Source organism: Neofelis nebulosa, chromosome 1 (genome assembly GCF_028018385.1).
Source record: "Neofelis nebulosa isolate mNeoNeb1 chromosome 1, mNeoNeb1.pri, whole genome shotgun sequence".
NCBI classification, from domain to species: domain Eukaryota; kingdom Metazoa; phylum Chordata; class Mammalia; order Carnivora; family Felidae; genus Neofelis; species Neofelis nebulosa.
The window spans coordinates 60,815,741-60,843,705 of record NC_080782.1 but is presented as its reverse complement, the minus strand read 5'-3'; the positions used below and the strand labels follow the sequence as shown (position 1 = coordinate 60,843,705).

Genomic DNA, 27,965 nt, shown 5'->3' with positions numbered 1-27,965 from the left:
AACTGTCAGATAAGCCACCACGGAATGGAGAAATTGCTTATGCAACAAAGGCCTTTAGAATACTGGAGGGCATTGGGTATGATAAGGATATATTTAAGATGGTTTAAAATAAAGAGCGGAAATGCTGTAGACCAAGGATTTCTTAGATACTTTTGACCTCCATTCTTTGCAGTCAGTTGAAGAGATGTTTGGAAGAATCGGGGAAATGGAGAAAGATGCTGATCTCTAAATACAGTGTGAGCTGAATGCCCCTTACAATGCTCTGTGAAGAAATTTTATTCATTTACATCAAAAGCAGAATTTCAGCACATTGGATTTTGTGTTCAAATAATCTCAATGTGTGCATATGTGTGTCTTTATATACACAGACACGCACACACGTGCGCACACACACACACACACACACACATTTGTAGTTAATTGGATGCAAACTCATTTGGAACAAAAAAAAAATCCTCATTCAAGAGACACACCTGCTGCCGTATTCCAAAAAAGGCAAGGCAAGGAATCAGTAAGAGGGTCTTTTTTCATATAATGGAAGCTGAATCTCACCGAGCACAGATACCAATTAGAAAAGGCTTTTAAAGTGCCAATAAGCCAGCAGGATAAATCCACATGCCAAATTACATAGGCTTTGGGAAAGGCTCTGGTGGTAATGAGAGCGCAGAGAAGAGCTTCGGTGTGTGGGTGGAAAGGAATCCTGTGTGTTCTCGGGCCTGGGTTTCTAATCTGTGCAATGGCCTCATCTATCACATCTCTCAGGAGGAGACTGGTATCAGGGCACTAAGAAGATGACCTGACAGAAAAGGAAGAGGGAGGAAGGGAGCGGCGAGGGAAGGGGGAGAAAGAGACCATTGTTGTGAATCTGCTGAGACCAGAGTAGAGTCAGTCACTGACCTTGTGAGGCTGATACGAACAGAAGGGGCACTCTTTTGGAGAGAAGATGGCTCTCCAAAGGTGGACACAGACTCTGGAATGAACAGGGATGTGGACAGGTCATGACCTCCTGGATTTCAGAGTCCTGCATCCTCCCTGGGACTCTGAAGTAAAGCTGGGCCGACCCAGAAAGATCACACATTCAGTTCCAAAGGGGAAGAGAGAACACAGATCTCTGCTGCTCTGGCTCAGGCTTGGAAAAGCTCCCTTCTGGCACTGCTCTGAGACAGGCAGTCTGTTTGCTCCTCATCGTCCAGCACACACCCAGCTCCAGCTTCCCCCCAGGCCTTGGAGAATCGCTGAGCCCTACAATCAGGTCCCACTGTGGCCACTCCATGGCCCCGTGGCTTTGTGCCTGTCATTTAACTTCCCTGAGCCTCTGTGATCTCATCTGTAAAATGGAGATAAAAATAATCCCTGCTTGGTAGGATTGTTGAGAAGCTTAAAAGAGTTCATATAAACAGAGGGCTCTGCAGAGTGGCTCATTAGAAAGGCTCAGGAAGTACTGATGTTGACAGTGGTGATGATGATGGTGAGTACTATAAGCTCAGCCTCTGCTGGATTCTGGAAAAAGTAACATACAAAGACATGTTGCAATGCATGGAGCTTCCTAGAGCTTTGCACGGAACATTTTATGCCTATCAGTTTACTTGTTCAACTCCAGAGCAAAGAGCTGGCATGGGGAGAGAGGGTCAGGATGGATTTACCTTTTCTCCCAGGGCTGACACTCACAACCCTGCAGACCCTTCTTTATCCCATCTAAATATTTCATAATCTGTCCTCAAAGATGTTTGAAAAACTCCAATCTGACCACGTTGATCCACAGTTTACAATCCTTCCATGGCTTCTGTTGCCCTTGGGACCCAGCTCTGCAGGCCCGTTTGGTTCAATGCTCCTGCTCTGTACCATTCATCTCTCCTCTTGCCTGCCTGTCCTCCCTCCAAGTCTGGCTCCATGCCTCAGGCACACTCTGTTCCTCCTCCTTGGGCCTGCATATAGGCCCTCCTCTGGCCACCATGCTTTCCCTTCCCTCTCCCTGACCCCATTTCTACACTGAACCCTACCTCCACCTGTCCCCACAAATAAACCCCACTCATTCTCTAACATCATTCTATCAAATACGGAAGCTACAGCCACATGTATCTTTTGAGCGCTTGAGACTAGTCCAGGTTGAGATGTGCTGTTGAGTATAAAAAGCCCACTAGATTTCAAAGAATGAGTTTTGGAAACCAAAAACAAAAGTTAACACATCTCAATAATGTTTCGTATTGATTGCATGCTGAAATGATAACACTTTGGAATACGGGGTTACATCAAATATATTGTAACATTAATCTCACTATTTCATTTTGCTTTTTAAAAACTTTGCATTTAGACAGGTGGCTCACATTCCAGTTTCAGAGGATAGGACTGCTGTGGAGCGAAGGCTCCACACTATTCCTCATCGAGGCCATCCTCGGCTCACTCATGAGACTGTCTTTTACAGAGTCTCCAGCTGCCCCAAACTTCTGCTCTGCAGCAATCCCCTTTGACCATAACAAGATAGCTCTGCAATCAGTAGGTTGCTATTCAGTGCAATGATCTCGAGTCTATGAAGTCAAGGGCTCTATCACGAACCTGTTTCCAGTTGTAACTCCAGCCAGAGGCATAGTGTCTGGCATTTAGAGGATGCTCATATTAGTTTCCTGTTGCTGCTGTTATAAATCACCACAAACTTAGTGGCTTAACACAAACAAACTTACTATCTTATACTTCTGGATGTCAGAAGTCTGAAATGGGTTTCATTGAACTAAGATCAAAGTGTGAGCAGGGCTGAGTTCCTTCTGGAGGGTCTTAGGAAGAAACTATGTACTTTCCTCTTGCAGCTTCTAGAAGCTACCTACATTCCTTGCCTCCTGGTCTCTTCCTCCATCTTCAAAGCCAGAAGTGCATCTTCTTTAAATCCCTCTCTGACTCTCCTGACTCCTTTTATTCACTTCTAAGGATCTTGTGGTTGCATTGGGTCCACCTGGACAGTCCAGCATACTCTCACCATCTGCAAAATTCTTAATCATGTCTGAGAAGTCCACTTTGTAAGGTAATATATACACTGGATCTAGGGATTAGGACATTAACATCTTAGGGGAAATGTTATTCAGCCTACCACAATATTTTGCTCAATATTTGCTATTCAATGAGTAAATCAATATTCAGTTGGATACATGGATGGATGGGTGTCTCCCTATTTCCATTTTCTATTTCCTGCCAGCAGCTTCCTCCAAACCTAAGAAGCCATGCTTGTGTAGGCTGGTTGCTCTCCTGGAACACCTGTCCTTTCCCCTCTTTCTTTCAGTCTGGACATGGGCCAGACTGGGGTCTCATTCAAGAGCCATTTTCCCGAGTGGATCCATCCTTACTGCCCTTGCCTACCTCCCATTTACTTGAACTCTTGAGTCTCTACCACACACTTCACGTTAAAGAACACATCTCAGTTTGTTCTTCAAATTCTTAGTTTGTTCTACTCTTAGGACTAGATGGTGCCTCTTCTTAGAAAGGTGGGGACTGTGCCTTATCCTTCTCCAATTCTCCCACCCTTCCCTGGAGCCTAGTGCTAAGCTGGGCACTCTGTACATGCTTAAAAAGTAAAGGCCCAGTTGATCTCATGGCTCTGCCAGTAGCAACCTCCCCACAGACGAGGCCATGATGCCAGTCGCTTGAATTTGTCTTTCTTCCCCATGAAGACTGTTAACCCCGCAGCCTGACATTAACCCAAGTGAATGTGGGATGGTTAAGTGCAAAGTCATTTTGGCAAAATGTGCATTGCTTCACTTCAAGCAGAAATCAAATGTTATGATGTTATACTATCAGGAAACGTACATTACATTTGGCATAGTCCCATTCCAAAAACACAAATGGCATTAACCTCTTAGTGCTCTGGCCCTGGTAACAAGATGTGGTCCTTCTCTCCATCAAAACCTCCCACAAGTAACCTCTGTCACAAAAGCACACACAAACACAGAGACATGCACACACACGTATTTGTCTAGGCTTTTCTCTGAAGAATGTTAAATAATCTTTAAGCCTGAGATTATCTTTGCAATTAGCTATCTTATCATCACAGGATTGCTCAAATCTTTCCTGATGAGAAGAAGAAGATGATGATGATACTGATGATCATGGTGATGATGCCCTGATTGCTTTGGGCATTAAAACAAAATTTAAAAGGTTAGTATGCATTATGATTTACTCATTATCAGTAGTCTTGGAAACACAGTTCACTATTTCACACTCTTTGAAAATAATTTGCATATTCTGAAAAAATATTAGAATATTGGACTTGGGAAGAGACAGGTTCTTTCACTTCAGCTGAATCACTGATTTGTTGACCTTGGGAATGTCCTTGTGCCTCTCTGGGCCTTAGTGAGCTCCCCTATAAAATGGGGGGGTTGAATTGGATGATGTATCAGTTAGGGATGTAACATAAATCTGATTACCATGGCTACACTGAGTAAGTTTTGCATTAGTTTTCTTCCTTAACAAGAAGTCAAAAGATGGTCAGTCCTGAGCTACTCCCCCATTCTTAGCCTATGACTTTTGTCTTCATAGCTTCAAACTGGATACTGTACATCCAAGCATCTTGTTTTCCAGAAAGGAAGAAGGGGAAGGTCTATGGGCAAAAAAATGTGTTGTGCTCATTGAATTTGTCCCCTTCCCTTTTTTGTTTTAAATTGGACAAAAAGGATTTCCTGAAGCCCCAACAAGTTTGTTTCTGTTGATTCTCTTTGGACAGAGATGGGTCATATGGTCATCACCTGCGGTAGGATGTTGTTAACTGAGCAAATTGTGATCATGAAAAAAAAAAACCTAGGGCTCAGTTAACCAGGAAGAAGGGAAGAATGGTATTGTGTGGGTTCTCAGCTGTGTCTGCCACAGACAACTTCTAAGTTTCACTTGGTCTTGGATATTCCATAAATTGTACTTTAAAACCTATCATTATCTACTACATTGGTCTCTCGCATATACAGTGCTTAGTCCTGGTTTGGATTATCAGGTTAACCTCATTAGCATACTAGGAGAATGCATGCTAATGCCAGCATCTAGTAGAACACAAGGGGGGTGGGGATGGGAAACCATCCATTCACTCTGCCTCCTCTTTCTGTTCACTTATGCCTGAAGGAAGACAGCTGAGGAGGAAGGCAGCTATGTAACTAATAAGTAACAGGAAAATCCCTTCAGGCTGATGTACTTTCCTCTTTATGGAAGCCCAGGCCAAGAGGTGAGGAGGGTGGCCATCTTTGCAAGAGATCCTTCACTTCTTGTTTTATTCAGTGGACATCAGTGACTTTGACCACCACCCCCCCCCCAAAAAAAAAAAACAACTCCATAAACATCTTACTTTGGGAAAATATACCCCCTTCAATGGACATAGACTTGGTGGGACCATCAAGGGAGAGGTCATCCAAGGAAGGCCAATAGAATGACATCCTCTGGGGACTGGATCTTTAAACAGGGTGATGCCTGAATGGAACATACTAAAGGCAAAGTTGTGCCACCTCCCCTGGATCCTAAAGTGGCTCTGACCCTGTCCTTCACAGCCTGGTTCTCCTTGCCCTCTGATAAGTACCTTCTTTGATTAAGGCAGGCACAGTCAGTTTCTCTTTCTTGCAACCCCAAACCCTAATACGTATATCTTTTTTTTTTAAATGTTTATTAATTTTTGAGTTGAGAGAGAAGAGAGAGAGAGCACCAGCAGGGGAGGGGCGGAGAGAGAAGAAGACACAGAATCCGAAGCAGGTTCCCGGCTCTGAGCTGTCAGCACAGAGCCCAACATGGGGCTTGAAGTCATGAACCGTGAGATCATGACCTGAGCCGAAGTCAGATGCTTAACTGACTGAGCCACCCAGGCACCCCACAAGTATATCTTTTAATTGCAGTAATTCATCATTTGTATTTGCAAATAGCAAGGAGTCTGCAATACTTCAGGACAGACACTCAGGCCAGGGTCCTTGTCCTGAATCTGCTTCTTAATCCACGATCTGACTTTGTACATACCTCTTCACCTCTCTGTGCCTGTTTCCTCACAGGTAAAGTGGTGGGTTGGATTAGACCCATAACTTCACACCCTTCTCTGAAGTGCTTCAGGATCTTTCCCCAGAAAATCTTCAGGGGTCCACATGGGAGCTCAGGTGTGGCCCATTATAATGGGCTCTGGGCCCCCCACCCCACTTTAGTTAGAATAGCTTGGCTTTCAACCAACTTATGTATTGAGCAGGAGATTCTTTTTTTTTTTTTTTTATTGGCCCTCAGCTAAAAATAAACGTTAGAAAAATTCTGGACAATATGATCTCTAAAGGGCCCTTCCAGCTCTGATGTTCTGTGGAATTCTAAGCAGGTGGAATATTTGGTAACATCTTTCCATTCATCAGCATAATTGGGAGTGCAGGAATGTCTGCCAAAACATAATCTATATCTAAATAAAATCTTCTGTGTGCAAAACAACGGCAATGAAGGACATTCAGGAAAGAGCAGCCTGTGTGGAAGAGCTAGAGACAAACAAAGCGCAGATCCCGGTTTTGCAGTTCTGGCAACGGCTGGGGTGTCGGTGTGGGAAAGGAAGCCCACCGCGGCTTTACCTCGTCTCTGCCGTTGTGAAGCAAAGAGTGCAAGGTCAAACGCAAACCGAAGCCGGGCCACTCATGTTTCACTGGGCATATGCAATGTTTTTAAAACTTCCGATTAGTTATCATCAATATTTAGAAATTGGAAAATTCATTTAAAAAATTTGTTTCCTGGCTTCTTTTGAAAAACTGGAAGATGGGGACGTCATTGGCCTTGCTTTCTAACAGGATGGCAATGAATCAGATCAGAACGGCAGCTGCCCCTTCCGCTGGGGGTATGTTTGCTTGACTTCGTTCCAGGCCAGCTACTTCCTCCCATATTCCTGACCCTGAGGCCATGTGCTGACTATTAGGTAGCCTTGCACTTGCACTATCCTTTTTTTTTTTTTCCTATTGAAGAATAATGGTCAATGGCACATAAAATATTTCTTATATCCCTGTCCTTTTCCAAAGTGGAGAAATAAAAGACCGATAAAGGCATGCTTTTCTAGAAAAATATGGCAGAGACAGTATTTCTTTACAGCAGTGGTTTTCAAATAGAGGTGGTTTTGCACATCCCTTTCCCCCTCCCCACGGACATTTGGCAACGTCTACAGACTTTTTGGATTGTCACAACTAGGGAGTAGGGAGGATGCTGTTGGCATCTAGTGAGTAGAGGTCGGGGATGCTATTAAATATCTTGCAGTGCACAGGGCATCCATACAACAAAGAATTATCCAACTCCAAATGTTGACAGGACCCTGTGTTATGGATGTCTATGGGTTTAACATATCCCAGCCCCTTCACTCTTTTACATTACCTGCCTGTGCCCTGCCCTATAGGCCTGGTGCTAATGATTAAAGAGGCATAACAGGAAAATTAGGTTCTGTCCTGATGGGGCAAGGATGAAAATGATGATAAAAATTCTGACCATGGGTATGGCCTCCATGGCTTTACTCTCTCAGTTTTTACTCTTATGAAACTCATAAGTGCGCTGGGAGAAGGTGCTATTTCCCCAGATTCTACCCAGTGTCACTCAGTCCCCTTGCTTTGGACCTCACAGCTTGTAAATGACAGGGCAAGGCCCAAGGCGGGTATGTGGCAGTCTGTTCTGGTCCTGGTTGTCCAGGCCACCCTTTGATTTTGTAAAGCAATTCATAGCCCTTCTGGTACCAGTGTGTGCTCTTAACCCAAGTCTGATGCTGCCAGAGACGACAGAACCCAGACTGATGGCCTATCCACTGTGCTTCCCCTGCAGTGAATGGACCTTGCTGGAAAGGGCAAGAAACTGCTGTCCAGGAACCCCGAAGGGAACTGAAAGACATTAAAACCTCTGGGGAAGCAAGAAGCAATGTCAGGAGAGGTAATTTAGGTTGAATCCGAAAACTAGGCACAGTCCCTGTGAGTGTCTCCTCTGAAGATGGCTACATCCAAGCCCAGGGCAGAGTAGATTAGCAGCAGAGAGTCAAGAAGGGCACAGGAAAATTGGAGATGAAAATAGTTCATTACTTGTAACTACATTAATCTATCCACCTATCCATTCATCCTTTCAACACTTATATTTATGGAGCAGGATTCAGGCCTGAGGCAAGGTGTGTGGCCCCTGTCCTTGTGGGATCAAAACCAAGCTCTGGGCCTTGCAGCTGTTTGATCTCAAGCAAGTTACTTCCCTCTCTGAGTTTCCTGATCAATAAAAGGAGGGGGCATTTTTCCATCTTGCAGAAGGTGACTGAAGATTAAATAAGATCTCCTTAGCACAGGGTTGACTCAGACTCTCAATAAATGTCTCCCTGATTCCATCTCCAGTTCCTTCCATCCACGGGTACCACACAGTTCACACATGAGTCCTGTAGCTCACTGGGACAAGGGTGGCTTCTGGGGTCACCCTCCGGCTCACATCATGTCACAAAAGACCCTCATCTTCCACAGAGCCAATCCTCCTCCGTGGGGTTGGAGGGTCTTTTGTACATCACAACATCACTTAAGAAACTGGAGGTGGAAGGGCACACCAGTCAGCAGGAAGCATGCATGTGATGTGTGAGAACATGAGTTCCCTCAGCAGTCCTGCCCTTCCTCCTTTTTGTAAATTCCAATTTGACTTCTTAAGCCTTCAGGGGCATCAAGCAAGATCTGCGGCTGTTTGGGGGCAGGACACGGGGATGGGCACTCTCTCTCATCAGGTGCTTATTAAGGACCCAGGATGCACACAGTGATAAACTGTTATTTCAAGCTCCCACCACTGAAACCCCTGTGGCCCTCTAACAGATGGTCTTCTAGAAGGAGCTTGGCGTGTGCAGATGTGTCTGTCTGGATGCATGGGCCTACTCACCAAGCTTGTACCACATATCACGGATGGAGAAGCCAATTAGCCGTCTCATGTCCCCATACCTATGAGAAACAACAAATGTCTGCTTCAGTCTCCATCTCAGAGATTTCCACGAAGCCCCCACTTCAAGGAGATCCAAACATTCAACCTACTTATTCAGGATTTTGTTGTATTTGGCGTGCGAGAACTGCTCCAGCTGCAGAGAATCCTGAGTGATAAAAGCGACCGCCAGATGAAAATAGTTGTTCCACAGCTGTAAATGAAGGAGTAGAGAAGAGTCATGGAGAGGGTCTGAAGTGGGAAAGCATATTAAATGCTGGGTAATGTGAACAATTTATGAAAATGGCAGAAGACAGTGGCAGAACCAGTTTAATTCTGTGCACTGCAATTTTCTAACTGGCATGGACTCTGAAATTAACATCCTGGCCAAACCAAGGACAATGGATGGATTTCTCTAGGCACTGACTAGGTCCCCAGTCTGGTGACAGGGGAGGGTTTTAGGGCTGCTTTTGAAAAATTGCTTCATTTTGTGTTTTGAAAGACAAACAACTTGCCCAAGCTGAGTGCCCTGGTAGAGTTAGAGGTTGATGAGCGATATGTATTTCTGGAAGTCCTCCCTAATCCACCTGATAGCTCAGAGGACCAGCCTGAAACCCATTCTGTCTTAGAATATTTTGCCTCCTCCTTCCCCTTAGGTCAATAGTTTCAAGGTATGGCCCCAGACCACTAGCAACAGCATCACCTGGGAACTTGTTAGAAATGCAAATTATCTGGGGCGCCGGGATGGCTCAGTCAGGCTCTTGATTTTGGCTCAGGGCATGATCTCACTGTTCATGGGTTTGAGCCCTGCATTGGTCTCTGTGCTGACAATGCAGGGCCTGTCTGGAATTCTCTGTCCCCCCCATCTCTCTATCCACTCTCCCTCTCCCTCTCTCTCTCTCTCAAAAAATAAATAGACATTAAAAAAAAAAAAAAGAAATGCAAATTCTCTGGCTCTACCCTAGACCCACTGAATCAGACTCTGAAATCTGTGTGTTCATAAGCACTCTGGGTAATTCTGATGTTCATTTGAGTTCAAGAACCTCTGAGGGCCTGGTTTATAGGTAGGCTCGTTGTAATTACAATACTTACATGATCAGTTGGTGCTAAACACTAGGGCTAATACAAGACATCACTCCACTGGCTTTTGTTAAAATAGAACCAGCAAAGCATTCTGCACATGGCAAGTGCTCCAAAATATTGGCTGCAGTGATAACGATATTGATACAATCTACAGAACCTGAGAAATGGAGCCTTAGTGAACCCATCTGCAAAAGGGGTACCCCCTGTACCCATTGCAGAGACCTAGTAGTAAAGGTTACATGAGATGATGTTTTTAAAGGGCTATATACATTGATTCCTTTGGTAGCAGAGGAAATAGTACAACCTGGCTCCCTGAGTGCTCAGGGCTATTATTATAAGATGACAAGCCCCTATAAGGAGCAGACGGTGGGGGGAACTTTGCTGCACAAACTTATCCACTTTCAGCCCCCTCTCAACACTGACTAGCAAGAAGAAGGGTAACACTAGCTAGGGAAATCACTCACCATTGAGACTTTCATCCTTAATTCAAAGATATTCATTGGAGGTTTCAGATGGCCAAGACTAAGTAAAAGGCAGCTTTACCCTTGATAACATCACTACTGCTGCCCAGAGTGTTGCTTTCAAATGGGCTTATGCTTCCAGTTTCAGAAAGGAGAAAACAAGTATTTCATTTTTACCATGGGCCAGGCACTTTCCCATACATCCCTCCTTTTATCTCTTAAAACCTGGTAGCTATCATTAGTCCCCTTTTACAGATGAAGATAATGCGGCTTGGAGGGGTTAGGTATTTTTCCAAAGGTCACTCAGTTTGTTATATATACAGTAGATCTGGAATTTGAACTCAGGCCTTGTGATCAAAGTTGAGGACTCTTTCTACACACCATGGTCAGTCTTTGCCTGAAGATGCATTAATACATTTTTTTATTGAACACCTTCTACACGCTAGGCATTGTCGTCATGTGGGCATAGGGAGTGCACATACACAGACAGCAGTCCCTACCCCCGTGGGGCTCACATTCTGCGGGCAGAAAAAGTTTTTCTTTTTTGAAATTTATCTCCCAGGGTCCAAAAGACCAAGCCGCTCCTGGAGTACAAAGAAGCAAACTACTGGCTTGTGGAGTCCAAGTCAACTCTCCACACAGAGACCAGAGGATCTTCTTAAAACAAGGTGGGTTTGAAAAAAAAAAAAACAAAAAACAAAACCAAGGTGGGTTCTATCACTCCCTTCCTCAACATCCTTCAAAGGCTTCCCATAAGAATCACATCTCAAGCTCTCCTGTTTCCGTAGTAACACTGCTTATCCAAACACACTATACAGGTCAGTTCTCCCGGCCACTCTGGCTGTCCTTCCTCCTGGTGCCCCCATGACTTGCAGGTTCTGAAAATGTGTTGCTTTTGTCTGCCCAAGCACAGCTAATACCTCCCCCCATTTAAGATCAGATGGAACAACAATCCAAGGAAACAGAAAACCCGGTCAAAGGGCATGGAAAGTGTTATTTTGAAGGTGATAAATTCCTGATTTCAGGAAAATTCCATAAGAATAATTCGGGCACAATAAGAACAAAGATAGGACAAAGTAAGTTGCATTGCTATTACTTTCAAAAACCATTCCAGAAGTGTCCCCTCAACACATCTGAGAACACACAGACACGTCAAATCTAGAGCCTCTTGCTAGCCTCTGTCCTGACTTAGTCCTTCAAAAATGTTTTCTCTGCCACCCCATTCCTGTTATATATAATCCATATATCATAACATTCACTTTTTAGAGTATAGAATTCAATAGTTTTCAGTATATTCACAAAAGGTAATACAACCATCCCCACTATTAGCAGTCATTCCCCATTCTTGTCTCCCCCTTAGCCCCTGGAAATCACTAATCTACTTTCTGCCCCTGTGGATTTGCTCAATCTGACATTTCATAGAAAGGGAATAATAAAATATGTAACCTTTCATGTCTGGCTTCTTTCACTAAGCATAATGTTTTTCAAGGTTCATCTGTGCTGTCACATGTATCAGTACTTCACTTATTTTTATTGCTGAATACTAATTTATCATATGGATATACCACATTTTACTTATTCATCCATTGACTGACATTTGTGTTGTTGCCACATTTTGGCTATTATGAACAATGTATCTATGAATTTCTACATACAAGTGTTTGCGTGGATGTATGTTTTCAATTCTGTGGGGTACATGCTTAGAAATGAACCTGATTTTCCTTTGTCTTCCCTCCTTGAAGATCTTTGTGGGTTATGAGATCATAGATCCTAGGCCTCTTTTTTCTTAGTAGATCAGAAATGTGCCCCTAAGTATCTCATCCACAGGCCCAGCCCAGTTTTGCCCAGAGAGCTATGTGGAACCAATTTTGGAACTGAGGGAAGTCTGTCATGGTGAGTGGCTCTATACAATAACCTGAGAGGTGAGCAGTGGCCAAAGCAGACACTTCTGGGTGCTCATAATGCCTCTGCTCTGGACCTTCCTTGTCTTTTGCTCTTAAAGAAACAGGACAAAAGGCAATAACATGGCTTTTCAGGCCTCATTCAATTTCCAGTGTTTTCTCCCTCAATAAAGTGCCTATTCCAAAGGGGCTGATCTGCTCAGACTCCATAGACACAACATGAGCATCTTGGCCTCCTTGGCTTGGCTCACCTATTGCACCTAAGTTCTATTCTTTCATCAAAGCCCCATTCAAGACCCACTTCTTTCACAAAGCCTTCTCAGATGGCACATCAGGTCTGCTCAACCCTTCTGAATTTGAGTAGCTCTTAGTATGTGCAACCACAGATTTGGGTCTACTGTTCTACACCTACCCTTGTGCTCTACTCACATTCCATGACAATATCATCCAGTGGAAGTGAAGAAAATACAAGCATCAGTGTCTCATGGACTACGATGTGAATACCAGTTCTATCTCTTACTACCTGGGTTGCCTTTAGCTACTTATTTGACTTCTGAACCTCATTTTCCTTACCTGTAAAATGGAAGAAAATAATGGTAACTACCAGAATGGATTGTTGTGAAGTGCTAGGTATCAACTGATGAATGGATAAAGAAATTGTGGTTTATATACACAATGGAATACTACTTGGCAATGAGAAAGAATGAAATATGGCCTTTTGTACCAACGTGGATGGAACTGGAGAGTGTTATGTTAAGTGAAATAAGTCATACAGAGAAAGACAGATATCACATGTTTTCACTCTTATGTGGATCCTGAGAAACTGAACAGAAGACCATGGGGGAGGGGAAGGGGAAAAAAAAGGTTAGAGAGGGAGGGAGCCAAACCATAAGAAACTCTTAAAAACTGAGAAAAAACTGAGGGTTGATGGGGGGTGGGAGGGTGGGGAGGGTAGGTGATGGGTATTGAGGAGGGCACCTGTTGGGATGAGAACTGGGTGTTGTATGGAAACCAATTTGACAATAAATTTCATAATAAGTAAAGTGAAATAAAATAAAATAAAATAAAATAAAATAAAATAAAATAAAATAAAATAAAATAAAATAAAATAAAACGCACATGAAATCATCCACCACAGGCTTGGCACATGTCAAGTGCTCAGTAAATGGAGTGGTGGCATCGTCCATGGTGCTAGTCATAGATTATTTGTCTGTCCTGTCTTTCCAAATGTAAGCTCCACAAGCACCAAGGATCTTGTCTTCTACTTATGTGTATCCCTAATGCCATATTCAGCACAATGGCTTAAATGTAGCTGGGTGCTAGAAAATATTTATTTATTGATCACCATATTGTTACAAAAATTCTCCCATTGTTTCAAAAGGTTCTAGATTTTTCTTTCCTCCCTGCTCCAAACTGCCTGGTGGCATGTCTATTAAGTACCCAGCTCAGCTGGCTCAGGCAAGCCACAGAGGCTTTAGTCAAACATATGGATCTTTCTTCCCTGGGGGAAGAGTTGAGGTGGCTTCTGATCGGAAATTTAATATTTTGAAATAATAGGACAATAGAAAGTTAGAACTAGAATAAATCTAAGGGTCATCTGGTTGAACTCCCTTATTTCACAGATGTAAGTAAACAGTGAGATCCACATAAATGACCACCCAAAGTCATACTGCTAGCGGGTATAACTGGAATTTAGCTACTTTCAATTAACTCTCAAAAAATTATAAGTGTAATATACACATGGCAAAAAAAAATGGTATAAAAGATTAAATGATAAAAAGTAATTTTCCATACTACTTGGACCCTAGTCTAACCCCCCAGAAGAAAAATTTTTTAACACTTTCCTGGATATCCTAAAAAATTTTTTATGTATAAACAAACATGTATAGACATTTAAAAAAAAAAAAGTAGTCTGCTGTACTTTGCTTTTTTCTCTCATCAATATTTCTTGCCTATGTTTCCACATTAGCCTGTATAGATCTACTTCTGTCTCTTTTATTGCTGTATGGTATTCTTCTATAAGTATATACTTTAATTTTAACCAATTACCTGTTTATAGGCATTCAGATTAACTCCAACTTTTTTTTCTTTAGCAGCAGTGCTGTAATCAACATTTTGTTTATACATCTTTATGCATGAGAGACTATAATGTAGTAAACATTCTGAGATCTGGAACTGTTAAGAGACAAGGTCTACATAGATTTTGTTGTTTGTTGTCTTTGTTGTTTGTTTTAATAGACACTGTAAGGTTGCCTTCCAGGGTTCCACTCCAGTTATCAGCTCCATTTTCATGGGCAAGTTAGGCAAGAGCCTACCTCTCTGAGGCTCAGTTTCCTCATCTGGAAAGATGAAGCTAATAGTATGTAAAGGGAGGTAATTATAAGGGCCAAATGAGGAAATCACCGCCTAGAAAACTCCTACTTCATCTTGCAATCCCAGTTCAAAAATCACTTCCTAAGTGGGCATTGGTCATATAATGGTGAGCATAGCTGCCTTCCAAATATCACTTCCTGGGGAAGCCTTCCCAATGTGCCCTGTCTAAAGCAGATCCACCCATTCACCTTCATTACACCCTGTTCACAGGATTTTTGACATGTTTTAAGTTGAACTTATTTATTTCCTGTCTCTTCTAATGGATGTGAGCATCCTGCAGGCAAGAACCCCCTCTTTTTATTCACTGTTGAATATCCAATATCCAGTGTTGTGTCTAACCCAGCACATGCTCAGGAAATATTTGTTGAGCAAGTTCATTAATGAGCCCAGCACTCCCTGTGCATTCTTGTTAATTTGGGAATTTGGGAGTGATTTTGGGAGTAAAAGCCTCTAATCATGGATTCAGGTTAGGAACATCATGTCAGAGGTAGTCTAGAGTCCTCAAGCTGAAGCAGGTATTGCCAAAGAAGCTATCCCCAAGCATGCGACCATCTTTTGGTGTGGGGAAGTTGTCCCACCAGGATCTTCCCTGGGTGAGAAGTACTCTGGGGTGGGTACAGTGGGCCTTCAATGGGTGCTCTCCATGTGTGTGTATACTCTCTCACATTTTTTTTTTTTTTTTTTTTGCCATTACTAGTTACATTGCCTTTATAAAGACCAAGCCTGCTTTTAGTCCTTCACTAATGACTGGAAGTATCCTTTTCATTTCATAGGGTCTACAGTACAGGTTCAAAAATGATCCCAAGGTGATCTGGCGCCCAGAAGCTGATCCAGAAATGCCTCAAGGCCAAGGCTGGAATTACCAAATGCAGAGCCAATTACAGTTTCCCAAGTAGAGAGAATGTTCTTAGTAGTAATCAGACAGCTGCCTAAGAGAGAAACAATCTTCCTAGGGCCAAAGAGCACATCTGAAGTGTAGCCACGGATTCCTGGCCAATCAGAGTACCCAATATGGAGAATCTAATCCCACAGCCAATCATTGTAGAGCTCTCTATCCCAGATTCCAGCAAGAGCTAACTAGGGCAGACAGTGTTTCTGAAGCTAAATAGAGCTGTCTCCTAGATTTGAAAGGCACTCTGTTTTTAAGAGACAGTGCAGAAGAGTGGAAAGGGCCTGGGACTTGCACACAGGACTGGAATTGAATTCCAGCAGCTCCTGCTTAGCGGCTAGATGACCTTTAACAGAAAAGTCAACCACTTCTCTGAAGCTCAGTATATTCATCAGTAAACTGGGTATATCCCAACCTAACAGGGTTATGGTGAGGATGAAAATGCCCTAAGTAGATAAGCTTAATAAGCTTAATAAAAGTTAGTCATCTTTGGGGCACCTGTGTGGCTCAGTCAGTTAAGCATCCAACTCTTGACTTCAGGCCATGGTCTCACGATTTGTGGGATTGAGCCCCACGTTGGGCTCTGTGCTGGTGGTGAAGCCTGCTTGGGATTCTTTCTCTCCCTCTCTCTCTGCCTCTCTTGCACATTTTCTCTCTCTCCCTCTCTCTCAAAAATAAATATATAAACTAAAAAAAAAAGTTAGTCATCTTCAAAAGCTTGGATGCTAGAAGATGGATTTATAGCCTACTATATGACTCTAAGATCCTTGAGGGCAGAGCAGTGCTCTGCTCTGCTTCTGAGTTCCTCGTAATGTGTTGCAGTAGTCCTGGACCCATGAGAATTGCTCTTAAACAGAATTCCTTGTGGAGTTGAATTTGAAATCCTCCCTTGGTCTTCCCTGACCATTCAAATGCATGTAAATGCCAAGGCCCAGCCTCCTGAACAGGGCTTGGGAATGCAAATTATTTTAGCCTCAGGCAGAAAACATAATTTCTATAATTCCCAGGTCTTGTCACCCACAGAGTGGCACCCACAGAGCTTCTTGCTTTTTGCCCTTGTATCATAAAACTGCAGTTCCAGAAAAGATATTAGAGATAATCTCATTGCACCTACCCCTCCTCTGGACAGTGGCTGCCAAGGCCAGCAGCGCTTAGTGATGGATGCTGTTCCTGCTGATATTAAATGCATAATTAATGAAACCATAAGAAGGAAACAAGGCATGTTCCAGGCAGGGTACAGAGAACAAATCCATTCTCACACGGGGTGAGGAGAAGGTAGGAGAACAAAGATAAGGTTGAAAAATGATCCTGTTCTTGAATACTTTTTAACAAATATCTATGGAAGTCTCATTAGGAAAAGAGACTTATTTCATTCTGTAATGTTGGCCATTTTTCTGTTTTATGAAACCCTGTAGGTATGACAGCCCTAGGCAATGTGTGGGACTGGAAAGATGCCTTCCCACTATCCTGTTTACCAAGGACTGACATTGAGTTCCTAGATTTGACATATTTTAGGACCATCATGTCAAAATGATGACCATTATTATAATAAGCTAACATTTTATTAAATTGCTACCATGTTCCTGGTAGTGTTCTAAGTGCTTTACATGAATTAGTTCACTTAATCCCCTCAAAAATCCAATGAAGCAGCTATTATTAGTATTTTAATTTGATATTGAAGAGACTGAGGCACAGAGGAGTGAAGTAATTTGCCTAAAGTCACACAGCTCATAAGCTCAAACCTTCTATGTATGAAATCCCCACTTCTCTGGGCATCTCTCAGATGCAGATTCTTTTTCAGGAAAACAGGATAAAACCTAAAATAATGGCATGAGGGACAGGAGCTGCACTTCTCTTCGAAAGTATCCCCTAAGGCCATGGAGGAGAGCCAGAGTCGGGGAAACCAGGTCTGAGGCTGTCATTGCCACCACCCACGGAAAGAGATGGACGGACTAGCTGGCAGTTCTATGGCCTAAACACTGCCTCACTGCTGGCCTTAGGTATGTTACTCCAAGCTGCCCCTCCAAAAAAGCAATGACCTTATTAGCTTCCTGGAACACACTCGTACCTGAAGCCTGCAGGCATCTGGTTCACATTTGGAAGGGAATCAAACACTTCTCCTGATTCAAAACAGCCAAAGTGACATGTTTTGTTTCCATGTCAGAGATTTATAACTCTCAGCCAGAACCTCTCCATGAACCCAGTGCGGGGGTGACTCCCTATCTAGCACATGACTGTGGTGATCTGCAGCTGTGATGTCAGCCACTGCTGTGCTTTGGGCCCAACTCCTCGCTGACATGCTGTGACACTTCAGGCTATCTGCTTATCACCTCTGAGTCTCAGTTCCCACATCCTTCCAGCAGAAAAAGTACTAGTAAGAGTAACTAGCTTGTAGTGTAGTGGTAAGGGCTGAGAAAGATAATGCCCATAGAATGCTTCCCATGAGATCTGCACATGTAAGCCATCAGAAAATGGCAGCTACTCTTTTTATCATCATTATCATAATAGCTCAGTTGCCTAATTTGAATGCAAGGTAGTGGGAGAGAATCTTATTCAAAGATAATGTTTATTAAATACTTATAGGATAATGCTTTCCAACAGAGTGGACCTCGTAGCCCTCCACCCAGGCATCATCTCCCCAAGGAGGCCTACTATGCATTGGGCACAGAGCGTAGAGTCTGTGAGTATAAGGTCTTTATACTCATGAAACTTACACTTTACTGTAGAAAAGAGAAAAAAAAAAGTGCATGTAGACAAATAAGAAAGATAATTTCAAATAACATTTAGTGCTATGAAGAGACTACAACAGGCTAAGTGGTAATACATAAAAACCATGGGATCAGCGGGGAACCCTCAAAGGGGCTCAGTCAGGGGAGAAAGCATTTGAATGGAGACTGGTGAAACCTTACAGTGAATTCTCCCAGCAAGCCCCCTGAAACATTCCAATTCTGCAAAAACCCTATGAAACAGAAAGAGTAGGTATTATGAGCTTTTTACAGATGAGCCAACTGAGGCATGGAGACAGCCCAGGCCTTGTCTGAAGCTGCACATCTAGTCATAGGCCAAAGCCCAGCTAAGAAATGAATACCCTAGATGAGCAGGCAGAAAATACCATTGCCTCAGCTCACCGGCTACTTGCTAAACTTGCACTGCAAGAGATCCTGGGGGTCAGGGATTTCCCCAGAGGAGGGATCCCTTTTCAGGGACCTTCTCTCTCACATCTCCAGCCAGAGGTAGCAATCTGGACTTTTCCCCAAGGCTTTGAGGAATTGTCTCTTCTTGCCTACGCCTTGAGCAGATGTGGCACTCTGCTTGCCCCAGGGATGTGTTTTGAGACCTTCACATCTCACAGAGGCCCCAGGGATTGTCTGAACCCAAAAAGTGACTTCTGAAGGAATCATGAAATGTACTGTGGGCTTTGTGAGCTTTATTTTTCAGTGTGAGTGGCTGCTTTTCTAGGCTCTGGTGAATAGAAAACTACAAGAATGTGATACATTTCTAAAAGGTGGTACCCACTCTGACAATGGATGAACACAAATCTCCTCTTTAGCATAAGATACATTATACAGTCACATTTGCATATGCTGCTCAGTTAATGACTATTTAATCAAGGGCCTGGTTCTAAACCCTCAGCTTCAATCAAGGGCCTGGTTCCTTCCTTGCCCACACCCGTCTGTGGAAACCCCCAGAGGCACTGGCATACCTTATGTGTGCTTCGAGATGTGTTTGATGTAGCAATCAGCCCAAGATGCTAGAGCCGCCTTGCCAGGGCACCCCAAGCACACCATGGTGCCTCATACTCACCTGGAACTCAAAGTTTGTGTGTTCCAGGAACTTCTGATTCATGGTTTCTGCAAACTTGTTGATCGCTCTCAGGAAGACCCTGGAAGAGGGGAGAAGGTCACTAGGCCATCTCAGCATGCCAGGTCAAGCATCCCTCCCCATCTTCCAGACCAAAGTTCCCTCAGGGAGGGGCTCAAAGACCCAAAGAAGAGGTCAGCTGACCCACCTGCTCATACAGTAGACCTGGGGCCATGTTTGCTCTGCAAGAACTTAAGAACTAACCATTTGACTTCCCTAGAAAATGTGCATTATCTTTTGTTTAAACTATTACAAGCTTATGACAGAAAATTTATGCTATCCAGAAAGACAGACATTGCCTCCTCCACAACAAACAAGCAAACAAAAAAACCACCAAATTTTATCACCTAGAGAAAATCATCCTTGAGATTCTGATAAACGTTATGTTCAAAGGTCTCCCTAGATGTATACACATGAGTGGTATTTGAAAGATATCATTTTGATAAATAGGGCTAAATGGCAAATGCTGTTTCACAGCCTGTCTTTTTTACTCAGCAATAAATAGTGTGTTCCTTTTGTGCCAATGAATGCAGATATACATCATGCCTTTTAATCACTGAAGAGCATGCCATTGTATGGATGTGTCACGGTTTATGTAATCAGTCATTTAGTGATGATCCTAGATGCTCAGCTCTTACAGTGTTTCAGTGATCGCTCTTTATGTATGTCTTGCACCTCCTATATATACCTCTTTTCCAGTCTTCTTCTTGAAGTGGTAATACTTAGCAAATGTTATGCACATTTAACATTTTGGTACCTGTTGTCAAATTGTGTTTCTCCTTAAATGTCTTCCCATCCATCTCTTCCTTCCCTTCCTCCTACCAAGCCCCACTGACTGGTCTTTCAGCCTCCCATCTCTTGCCTCTTCAATATCAAGAATACTTTGCCCAATGGACAGCTCCAGTCATGTTAATCACCCATTTTAGTGACTGTCCACTGTCCACAAGATAAGCCCAAACTCTTTCTCTTGACAGTCAATGGCCTTCATGACTGGACCCCATCCTTTCTGGACTAATTTCTCACTGCTATTCTGTGCTTTTTCTTGTTTTCTGATACAAAGCTGCATTCCTCCTTTGTATAGACTACCTCTCTTCTTTTAAATCTCTTTAGGGCGGCGTCTGCTGCATCTTTGTGTCCCCCAAAGGATGGTCATTGCAATTTCTTTTCTCAGAATTCATCATGGTCTAGGATGACTTATTTGTGTGACTCAATAATGCCTGTCTGCTCCACTAGACTGTACTTTCCTTGAAATCAGAGACTCCCTCTGTGATCTCATCTACTCTCCAACCTACTTGCCTTTGGCTCCCAAACTTACATCTTCCTCCCTGGTCTCTCCCTTGAGCTCCAGCTTGCAACCCAGCTCCTTACTCCATACTCTCACATGGATGACTAATAGGCATCTCAAACATAATGTCAAAATTTCAACTCCTATTACCTGTAGTCTTCCCATCTAAGTTAAGAGTAACTCCATTCTTCCAATTGCTCAGTGGGGGAAAAAAAACCTGGAAGCATCTTTGATTTTTTTCTCTTTCTCTCATATCCTATACCTGGCCTGTCAGCAAAACCTCTCAGTGTTACTTTCAAAATCATTCATAATTTGACTTCTTTTCATCATGAGGTCATGCCAGTGACCTCAACCAAACCACCATCATTTCTCTCCTAGATTTCTGCAATAGCCTCCAAACTGCCACATGCCAAACTGTGATCTAGTCTCCATTGTGCATGTGTTTTTGTAAAATCTTCAACGAGAGTGGACAGACCTTACCTGTACCACTGTCTAAAATTTTTGATTAACAGTGAATAATCAATAACTACTTATCCATTGAATGTCTGGTCCAGGGAAAATGCCTATTTGGCTTACCTGAGACTCAACAGGATGCCAGTAAAGAAAGTATTAATTAGAAGGTTATTGCTTTGGGTAATGATTTTTGCTTAGGAAGCTCTGAGAGACTGTATAAAGCATACCTGAACATCAGAGGTATCCCCTCCCAGGGATGAGGAACCTGGGCTATTTATTTACTAATGCCAGCCCCTCACAAGGTGAAAATTACTCCTGAGGACATTAAGTCCCTAGCACTTCTGGCTTGCCTTGCAGATGGACTGATCTCTCTCTTGCAGCCAGAGAAAGTCCAGAGAATGAAAGAAGTAGGAAGCTCTCAGGATGTGTGGTGACTGTCCACCAAAGCTGCAGGTATACTCTGGATGAGCCTAGAGTGTGGGCAGGGCAATTATAGCATGTGCTACATTGGGCATTCCTTGTAAAGAACCTGAGCCAGGTGTTCATCAAGCACTTAAATGTTTGTTGAACAAAGAAGACAGTGCATCCTGGTATCAGGATCCCAAGATTCGTATTACCCCCCCCCCCCCCCCCCCACACACACACATACACGCACAGCTGGATGTGGTTTCTGGCTTTGCCACTTGCCAGCTGTGTGGATTTGGGACATCTGTTAATATCACTTTGACATCTCAGCTTCCATGCTTGTGAAATACCAGCAATGTAACCGCTTTCACAGGGTTGCTGCAGGCTTCAATGGCAAAAACATGGCAAGGGTGGAGCGTGGTGCCTGACGCCATGGTAACGACAGTAAGAGAGCAGCCGTGGCCACTTCAGACCCTTTCCATGGCTTCGTTCTTCTTCTGAGGTCAGGGACTGACAGCAAAATGGGCAGACAGGACAAGTTGCAACCAGTAACCAGTTCTGAGGTAGGCAGGATCACACAAAGACAAAACAATGAAAGTTTCACAAAATCCTCCCCATATCAGGATGTCAGAAAGTGAGATTTCTTTGGTTTATGCTCTTCTGTCATTTGCTAATATGCCTTTGAAAAATATCTATATTTTCTCCTTTAAGATTAGTATCTGATTCCCCAGAGGGAAATGCATTGAGTGGCTGTCATGTCATAAACTTCTTGGAATCTGTAATGTGATCCCAAAATGAGGGGTTTTACAAATTCTCAGAAGCAACAAAGCTATTAGTAGTAGTCAGTAATAGTTATTATTCTGCTTGTCAGCCTAAATCTGTCTCTGGTTCTCAAAGGCCAGTTGAATGACCAGGAACTGATCAACACTCTGTGTTAATGGTGGATACTGATAGCAGATAAGGGCTGGGGGCAGTAAGTCAAGGTTCTTCCCTCTCTCTGGATTCTTCCACAGCTACCCACTGGGAATCATAATATCACTTAACCTTGGTTTCTCATGTATGGGTTTGGAAAAGTTATGTCTTTTGGTTTCTCTTTAAAAATAACTATACTTAAATCCTAAGCACTAATATGGTGAAGTAGATTGGAATTAAAACATACTCAACTATCTCTGTTACTCTCAACAATGAACTTGAATTGTTGAAAACAAAGTTCATGATCAAATCTCAACCTAACACTTCCTGCAACTCATTTGCAATGCTTAGCAGGATCTATAAAATCAATAATAATCAGAGCCACAGTTACCAGTAATGGGCAGGGCTCTCTGCTAAGTACTTAGCATGGATTCTTTCTGTGTTTCTGTTTTTCTTTTTTAGTTCTCACATTAATTCTCTCAGTTAGATGTTGTTTCCATTTTAGAGATACGAGTTTAGGTAACTTTCCTAATAACCCAGACAGTACATGTGAAACCAGGATTTAAACAGAGGTACGATGCCTTCACATCCTAGGTATTTAACCACTATGCTATTCTGTCCATAAGAAAACCTCTTAATTCTGTTCAACGGGAGCTATGAGTTCACCTTATTAATAATAGCAACTACAGAAGTACAGGTATTCATGTACCCTGTGCTAAGTACTCTAACAGATACTCTTTCACGTAATTCTACAAACTGAGGTACGAGCCAATGTTACATCCATTTAACAGAAGAAGAAACTGAATATTGGAAAAATAAAATGATCTCCCCACATTCACACAGCACATAAGCAGCAGAGTCCAGACCCAATCTCAGGGTTGTCTCTCTCTAAAGACTTTGCAATTAACCAGAAGGATATACTGGCTCCCTTGAAGGCCAGCCTGCCCAGTCTTTTGGCGCTGGGCATGCTTGAACTCGTGCCTGCCATTCTGCCCAAAGTTCCTATACACTTTGTCCCTATCATCCTGCTGCTCTGCCCACAGCTGCCTGGGCACAAGGCCAACGCTTGACTCAGACAGTCTTCCCTGGGTGGCCAGCAGCCCATGGGTGACCTTATGGGTACCCCGTGGGGGCACCCAGGCCTGAAGTGTAGTTAAATCAAATCCTTTTAGGCAGTCCTATAGCATGACAACCAGGGAGAGTGCAGTGACCTACGCCCTGAGTAGAAGCCATGAACAGATGACTCTGAGAGGAAGCAGAAGCTGTAAGAGAGAGAAGTCAGCTGCTGTAAGAAGGAAGAAACTGGCAGAAAGATCCTTGAAGGCACAGTAGGGTCATAATGATGATAGTTAAAATTTAACAAGATATTACTAAGTGTTCTATATGAATTTTCTCAACCAATTTTCACAATATCACTAGGAAGTAGGTGCTATTGTATTACTTTTATTACATAGACTCCAGCATGTGCTGGAGCAAGTTGATCCCGGGTCAGAGTCCCACTCTGGTCCTCTTCCATGCTGTGGCCTGGAGCTAGTTGCTTGACCTCTGGGAATCTCAACTGCCCCTTATGTGAAATAAGCCATGTAAAGGTTAAATAAGATGTAGTGTATGAAGCTGGTGGCCTAATGCCTCAGCACACAGAAGTCCTCAATAAATGTCAGTCACTGTTGTTGTCATTATTGTTAACAGCCTGGTCACCTGGTAGCTCTGTGGCAGGAGTATCCAAGGCTGAAAACATTCTGATGTGACAACCGACCCACACCCAGAGGTTGTGCTGTGGAAATAAAAGGGTATGCCCTTTCTGGTGAAAACACCCAAGGGAGAGAGAGGGCCTCTCTGAATCCCATTTCCCCTTCCCCCTGCAGTCCACAGGATGCAGCTGATTCTACCGGTTAAAACTTGACAATGGAAAATAAAAGAGCTGGAGAAGGGAGCTCTCACTCCTCCCCTTGAGGCAGTGAGAAATCCATTCTCCCAGAGCCTTTAAGCTGCTTCCCTCACAACACACAAAAGCTCCATGCACCCAAGAGGTTAGAGTGAATCGACAGCTTCCAGCTCAGCGTCAAGGAACGGCTCACCCCGCGGTGCCCCTGACACCGCTCATGTAATCTGGGATTCTAGCGAGCGATGCAGTAGGCTCTTGGGATCTAGACTCCTGCAGCCTGCTGAACACCAGGATTAGTTGTGCTGTGCTGGCTAAAGAACCCATGGAGAGGCCTCCTTCTGGGCAATATGCACTGGAGGAGACGAGGTCCATAAAAAGGAGTAGGCACTACAATTAATGTAGGTAGTAGGAAGGGGAAGTGGCAGTCACTGATTTGTCAGCATCCCGTTGGAGCCACCATATGACTGCTGGGCACTGCCCTACTCAACATCCTACACTTGACTTCTGTGACCCCATTGTGTGCCTCTTATGTGCTTGAGACAATGTTAGACCTTGAAATATGTCACTGATAAAGGTAGACAAGATCTGGTCCAGATTTGCCTTTTCTGTGAAATATTTTGGATATTCCCAAACCATAGGAATGTGACAAGGAAAAAAAAATAGCTAACACTTATGAAATACTTGCCATGTGCCAAACACTGTTCTAACCACTGTGTGTACATTATTTCATTTCATTTTGGCCCTCACAACTGTGATAGGTACTATTATTAGCCCCATTTTACAGGAGGAAAAACTGAGTCATAGTAATTACATAACTTTGCCCAAGGCCATCTAACTATTAAATGGTAGAGGCAGGATATGGACCCTGGCAGTCGTAAATCCTAACTTGTCTGGGTATTCTTTGTGCTCTGAACTCACTGCAGTGACTGCAGCAATTGGTCATATTTCCATGGGCACATTTACTGTCTCACCAACTAGACAGTAAGCCCCCTGTCTTCTGGGACCATGGCACAGGCCCACTCCCTAGAGCCCTGCATAACCAGGACACTCAATAAATATGTGTTGGTTGATTCCATTTAAGATGCTATAGGGATGTGTACAAACCCCCAAACCCCCTCAAAATGTTGGATTTCCAGCTTGAGGTGCAGATGGAAGGGGAGAAAAGAGGTTCCTAGGTATAATTTTGTTAGTTTACAATATTATGAAGAACTTCATCATTTAAAAATTTACCGTATCATGTAAATCAAATCTTTCTGAAAGCTGCATCTTACCAAAAAGAAAAAAATGTTCTAACAGAAGGCATTTCTTGCAGTAGACATGTCACTTTGTCTGCATACACAAACAGTACACACAGCTGAGGAGACATTCAACTCTGGAAAACTCCATTCTCTCCAACAAGCAGATAAATAAATTACATATGACTAATACATACACACATAAATCATAAGTGATAACAGAGAAATTATAAAAACAGGTAAGTTTTGTAATATATAAGTAAGAAGGAAGGAAGGAAGGAAGGAAGGAAGGAAGGAAGGAAGGAAGGAAATTGTAAAGTACATACTAACCAGCATAGGAAGTAGAAATGATGTTCTGAAAAATCCTAGTCAGGGCTAAGCAATGCTAATGTTCTGTTTGTCCAATTTACATTGAAATCTTTCACTAACTAGTTGCATGACCTTGGACAAGTTACCTCTTTGGGTCTCTTTCAGTTATCTGAGCCACTACGTATGCAGTGAGCACATCTGTACAATGCACTTCATAAAATGAGCCTCACTATTTTACAGGATGAAGCAGTAAAGATAAAGAACACGGACTCTGATTGCATGGCTTCTTATTAGCAGTGCAACACTGTGTGAGTTACTCATCTATCCTCATATGTAATATGTGGACTGTAATAGTTTACATCATAAATTTGTTGGTAAGATTAAATAAACTCATACAGATTATAAGATTAAATAAGGTATTCACAGCAGGGGTGGATCTAGGTGCTCAATACATGTTAGCTATCATAACATCACAGCAAATGTAAAAGAGGTGAGAAAATTTCAAGTTCCCCACTGTGGACTGAAGATGAAGGACATCTACTAACTCATCAACATGACTTCAAGGAGAAAAGAGTCATTTTTCTGGTTGACGTTAGGCACATCCTTCTCTAGTCCAAGGCTAAATTTGTTGTCTACACCTGGAGATGGCAATGCTTCTATTCACTGAGTTTTCTGAGGTCCCACCACTGTGCTGAGGAGTCACTCATTCTATCCTCACAAAAAATACCATGAAATGGAGATTATAATTAATCCCCATTTTACAGATCAGGAAATTGAGAGTCCAAGAGATTAAATGACTTCCCAAGAAATAGAAGTGGCAGAACTAAGAAGTCTGAAACCAGGCTATATTTCTGATTCTTTTTTTTTTTTTTTTTTTTTTTTTAATGTAGAGACTTAAGTACTTAGCTGATCCTTAAGAGATACAAATATTTCTACTTAGGAGACAATTCCACTTCCTTAGATCCTTTAGAAAATCATATTGTAATTTTCTAAGTTTAAAGAAACCAAGGATTATGGTATCGTCTCTTGGGGCCTGTCCCCAAAAAAGACTAAAGTCCATAGCTCGCTGGCACTGCAGGAGGGGACATTCCTTCAGACTCTTCCACATGCTTCCTCCAAGATGACTGTAGATGATACAGAAGGAATTGCTGGCCTGGTCAGGGCTCCAGCCTCTCTGGGCTTCCATCATCCTGACCTTGTATAAGTGGTAGATGTCTGTGCATTTATTTGCCTAACTATCATCCATTTCTCCTGCTGGTAATAACACCTAGATGTTTCCTTTGGGTAACTATTCCCCCTACCTCCCCTTTTGCTCCCAGGCTTTGTGGTTTGGGTAGAACTAACCATAGCCTCCCAGTTGCAAGGTGAGTCACGTGACCCAAGCTTGATGAAACAGCAAATTTCATTTTCCTGTCCACAGAAGTTTATAAATGGGCATGTAGCCTAAGCCAGAACTCTGAATATTAGCCTGGGGACTCTTGTTATACCTATTGAAGAAGAGGCCTTTTCTTTTTAGTGGGGTTGCTAATTCAAGACATATATCTGGAATTTCTAGAGCCCATTTTCTCCACCACAAAGACAGTATCTACTTGAGAATGAAGCCAACAGAGAAAAGAGCAAAGATAGAGATACGGATTTCCTACAACACTGAGCACCTAGATACATCTATGTCTGAAGTCATAACTCTGAGATTTTTCAGTTGTCTGAACTAATAAACTTGACTCTCCTTTTACTTAGGCAAATTTAAACTAGATTTCTTTAAAAATTCTAATCAGTAAGTACTCACTGGATACACAGAGTTCATTATATGTATTTATGAATGTCAGGCTCTGCGGTAGGAGCTGGAAACACAGAGATAAATTAGATATAGTGCTTGCCTTCAAGAAGTCCATTCTTTAGTGACAGAAACAGTCATGTGAAGAGATAATTATAGTACAGTAGAATAAGTGCCATAATATGGACATGTATAGAAACACAAAGAAAAGAACACATTCTCCTACCATGACAAGAGTTCTAGAAGCATCCACAAAGGAGAG

At 42.8% G+C, this 27,965-nt stretch overlaps 1 protein-coding gene and 1 long non-coding RNA gene across 6 annotated transcripts in view; one reads left to right on the top strand and one right to left on the bottom strand.

Annotated features, from left to right (window-relative positions):
• The window catches only part of DOCK2 (dedicator of cytokinesis 2), a 417,694-nt gene that overhangs the window by 61,421 nt on the left and 328,308 nt on the right, over window positions 1-27,965 (bottom strand). For all 3 annotated transcript variants that reach the window (XM_058723143.1, XM_058723150.1, XM_058723158.1), the window contains exons 30-32: window positions 19,389-19,467; window positions 8,991-9,091; window positions 8,842-8,900 (exon numbers count right to left, since the gene is read on the bottom strand). In XM_058723143.1, the coding sequence (XP_058579126.1) occupies window positions 8,842-8,900; window positions 8,991-9,091; window positions 19,389-19,467 (239 nt within the window). The remainder of the gene's footprint in view (window positions 1-8,841; window positions 8,901-8,990; window positions 9,092-19,388; window positions 19,468-27,965) is intronic.
• LOC131507889 (uncharacterized) lies at window positions 148-26,258 on the top strand. 3 transcript variants are annotated; one of them, XR_009259804.1, is made up of 5 exons: window positions 148-236; window positions 4,037-4,140; window positions 7,771-7,875; window positions 10,984-11,089; window positions 26,170-26,258. It is a non-coding gene; the product is annotated as an uncharacterized LOC131507889 (long non-coding RNA). The 3 variants fall into 3 exon arrangements; XR_009259800.1 differs by lacking the exon at window positions 26,170-26,258 and adding an exon at window positions 17,386-17,502; XR_009259802.1 differs by lacking the exons at window positions 7,771-7,875; window positions 26,170-26,258 and adding an exon at window positions 17,386-17,502.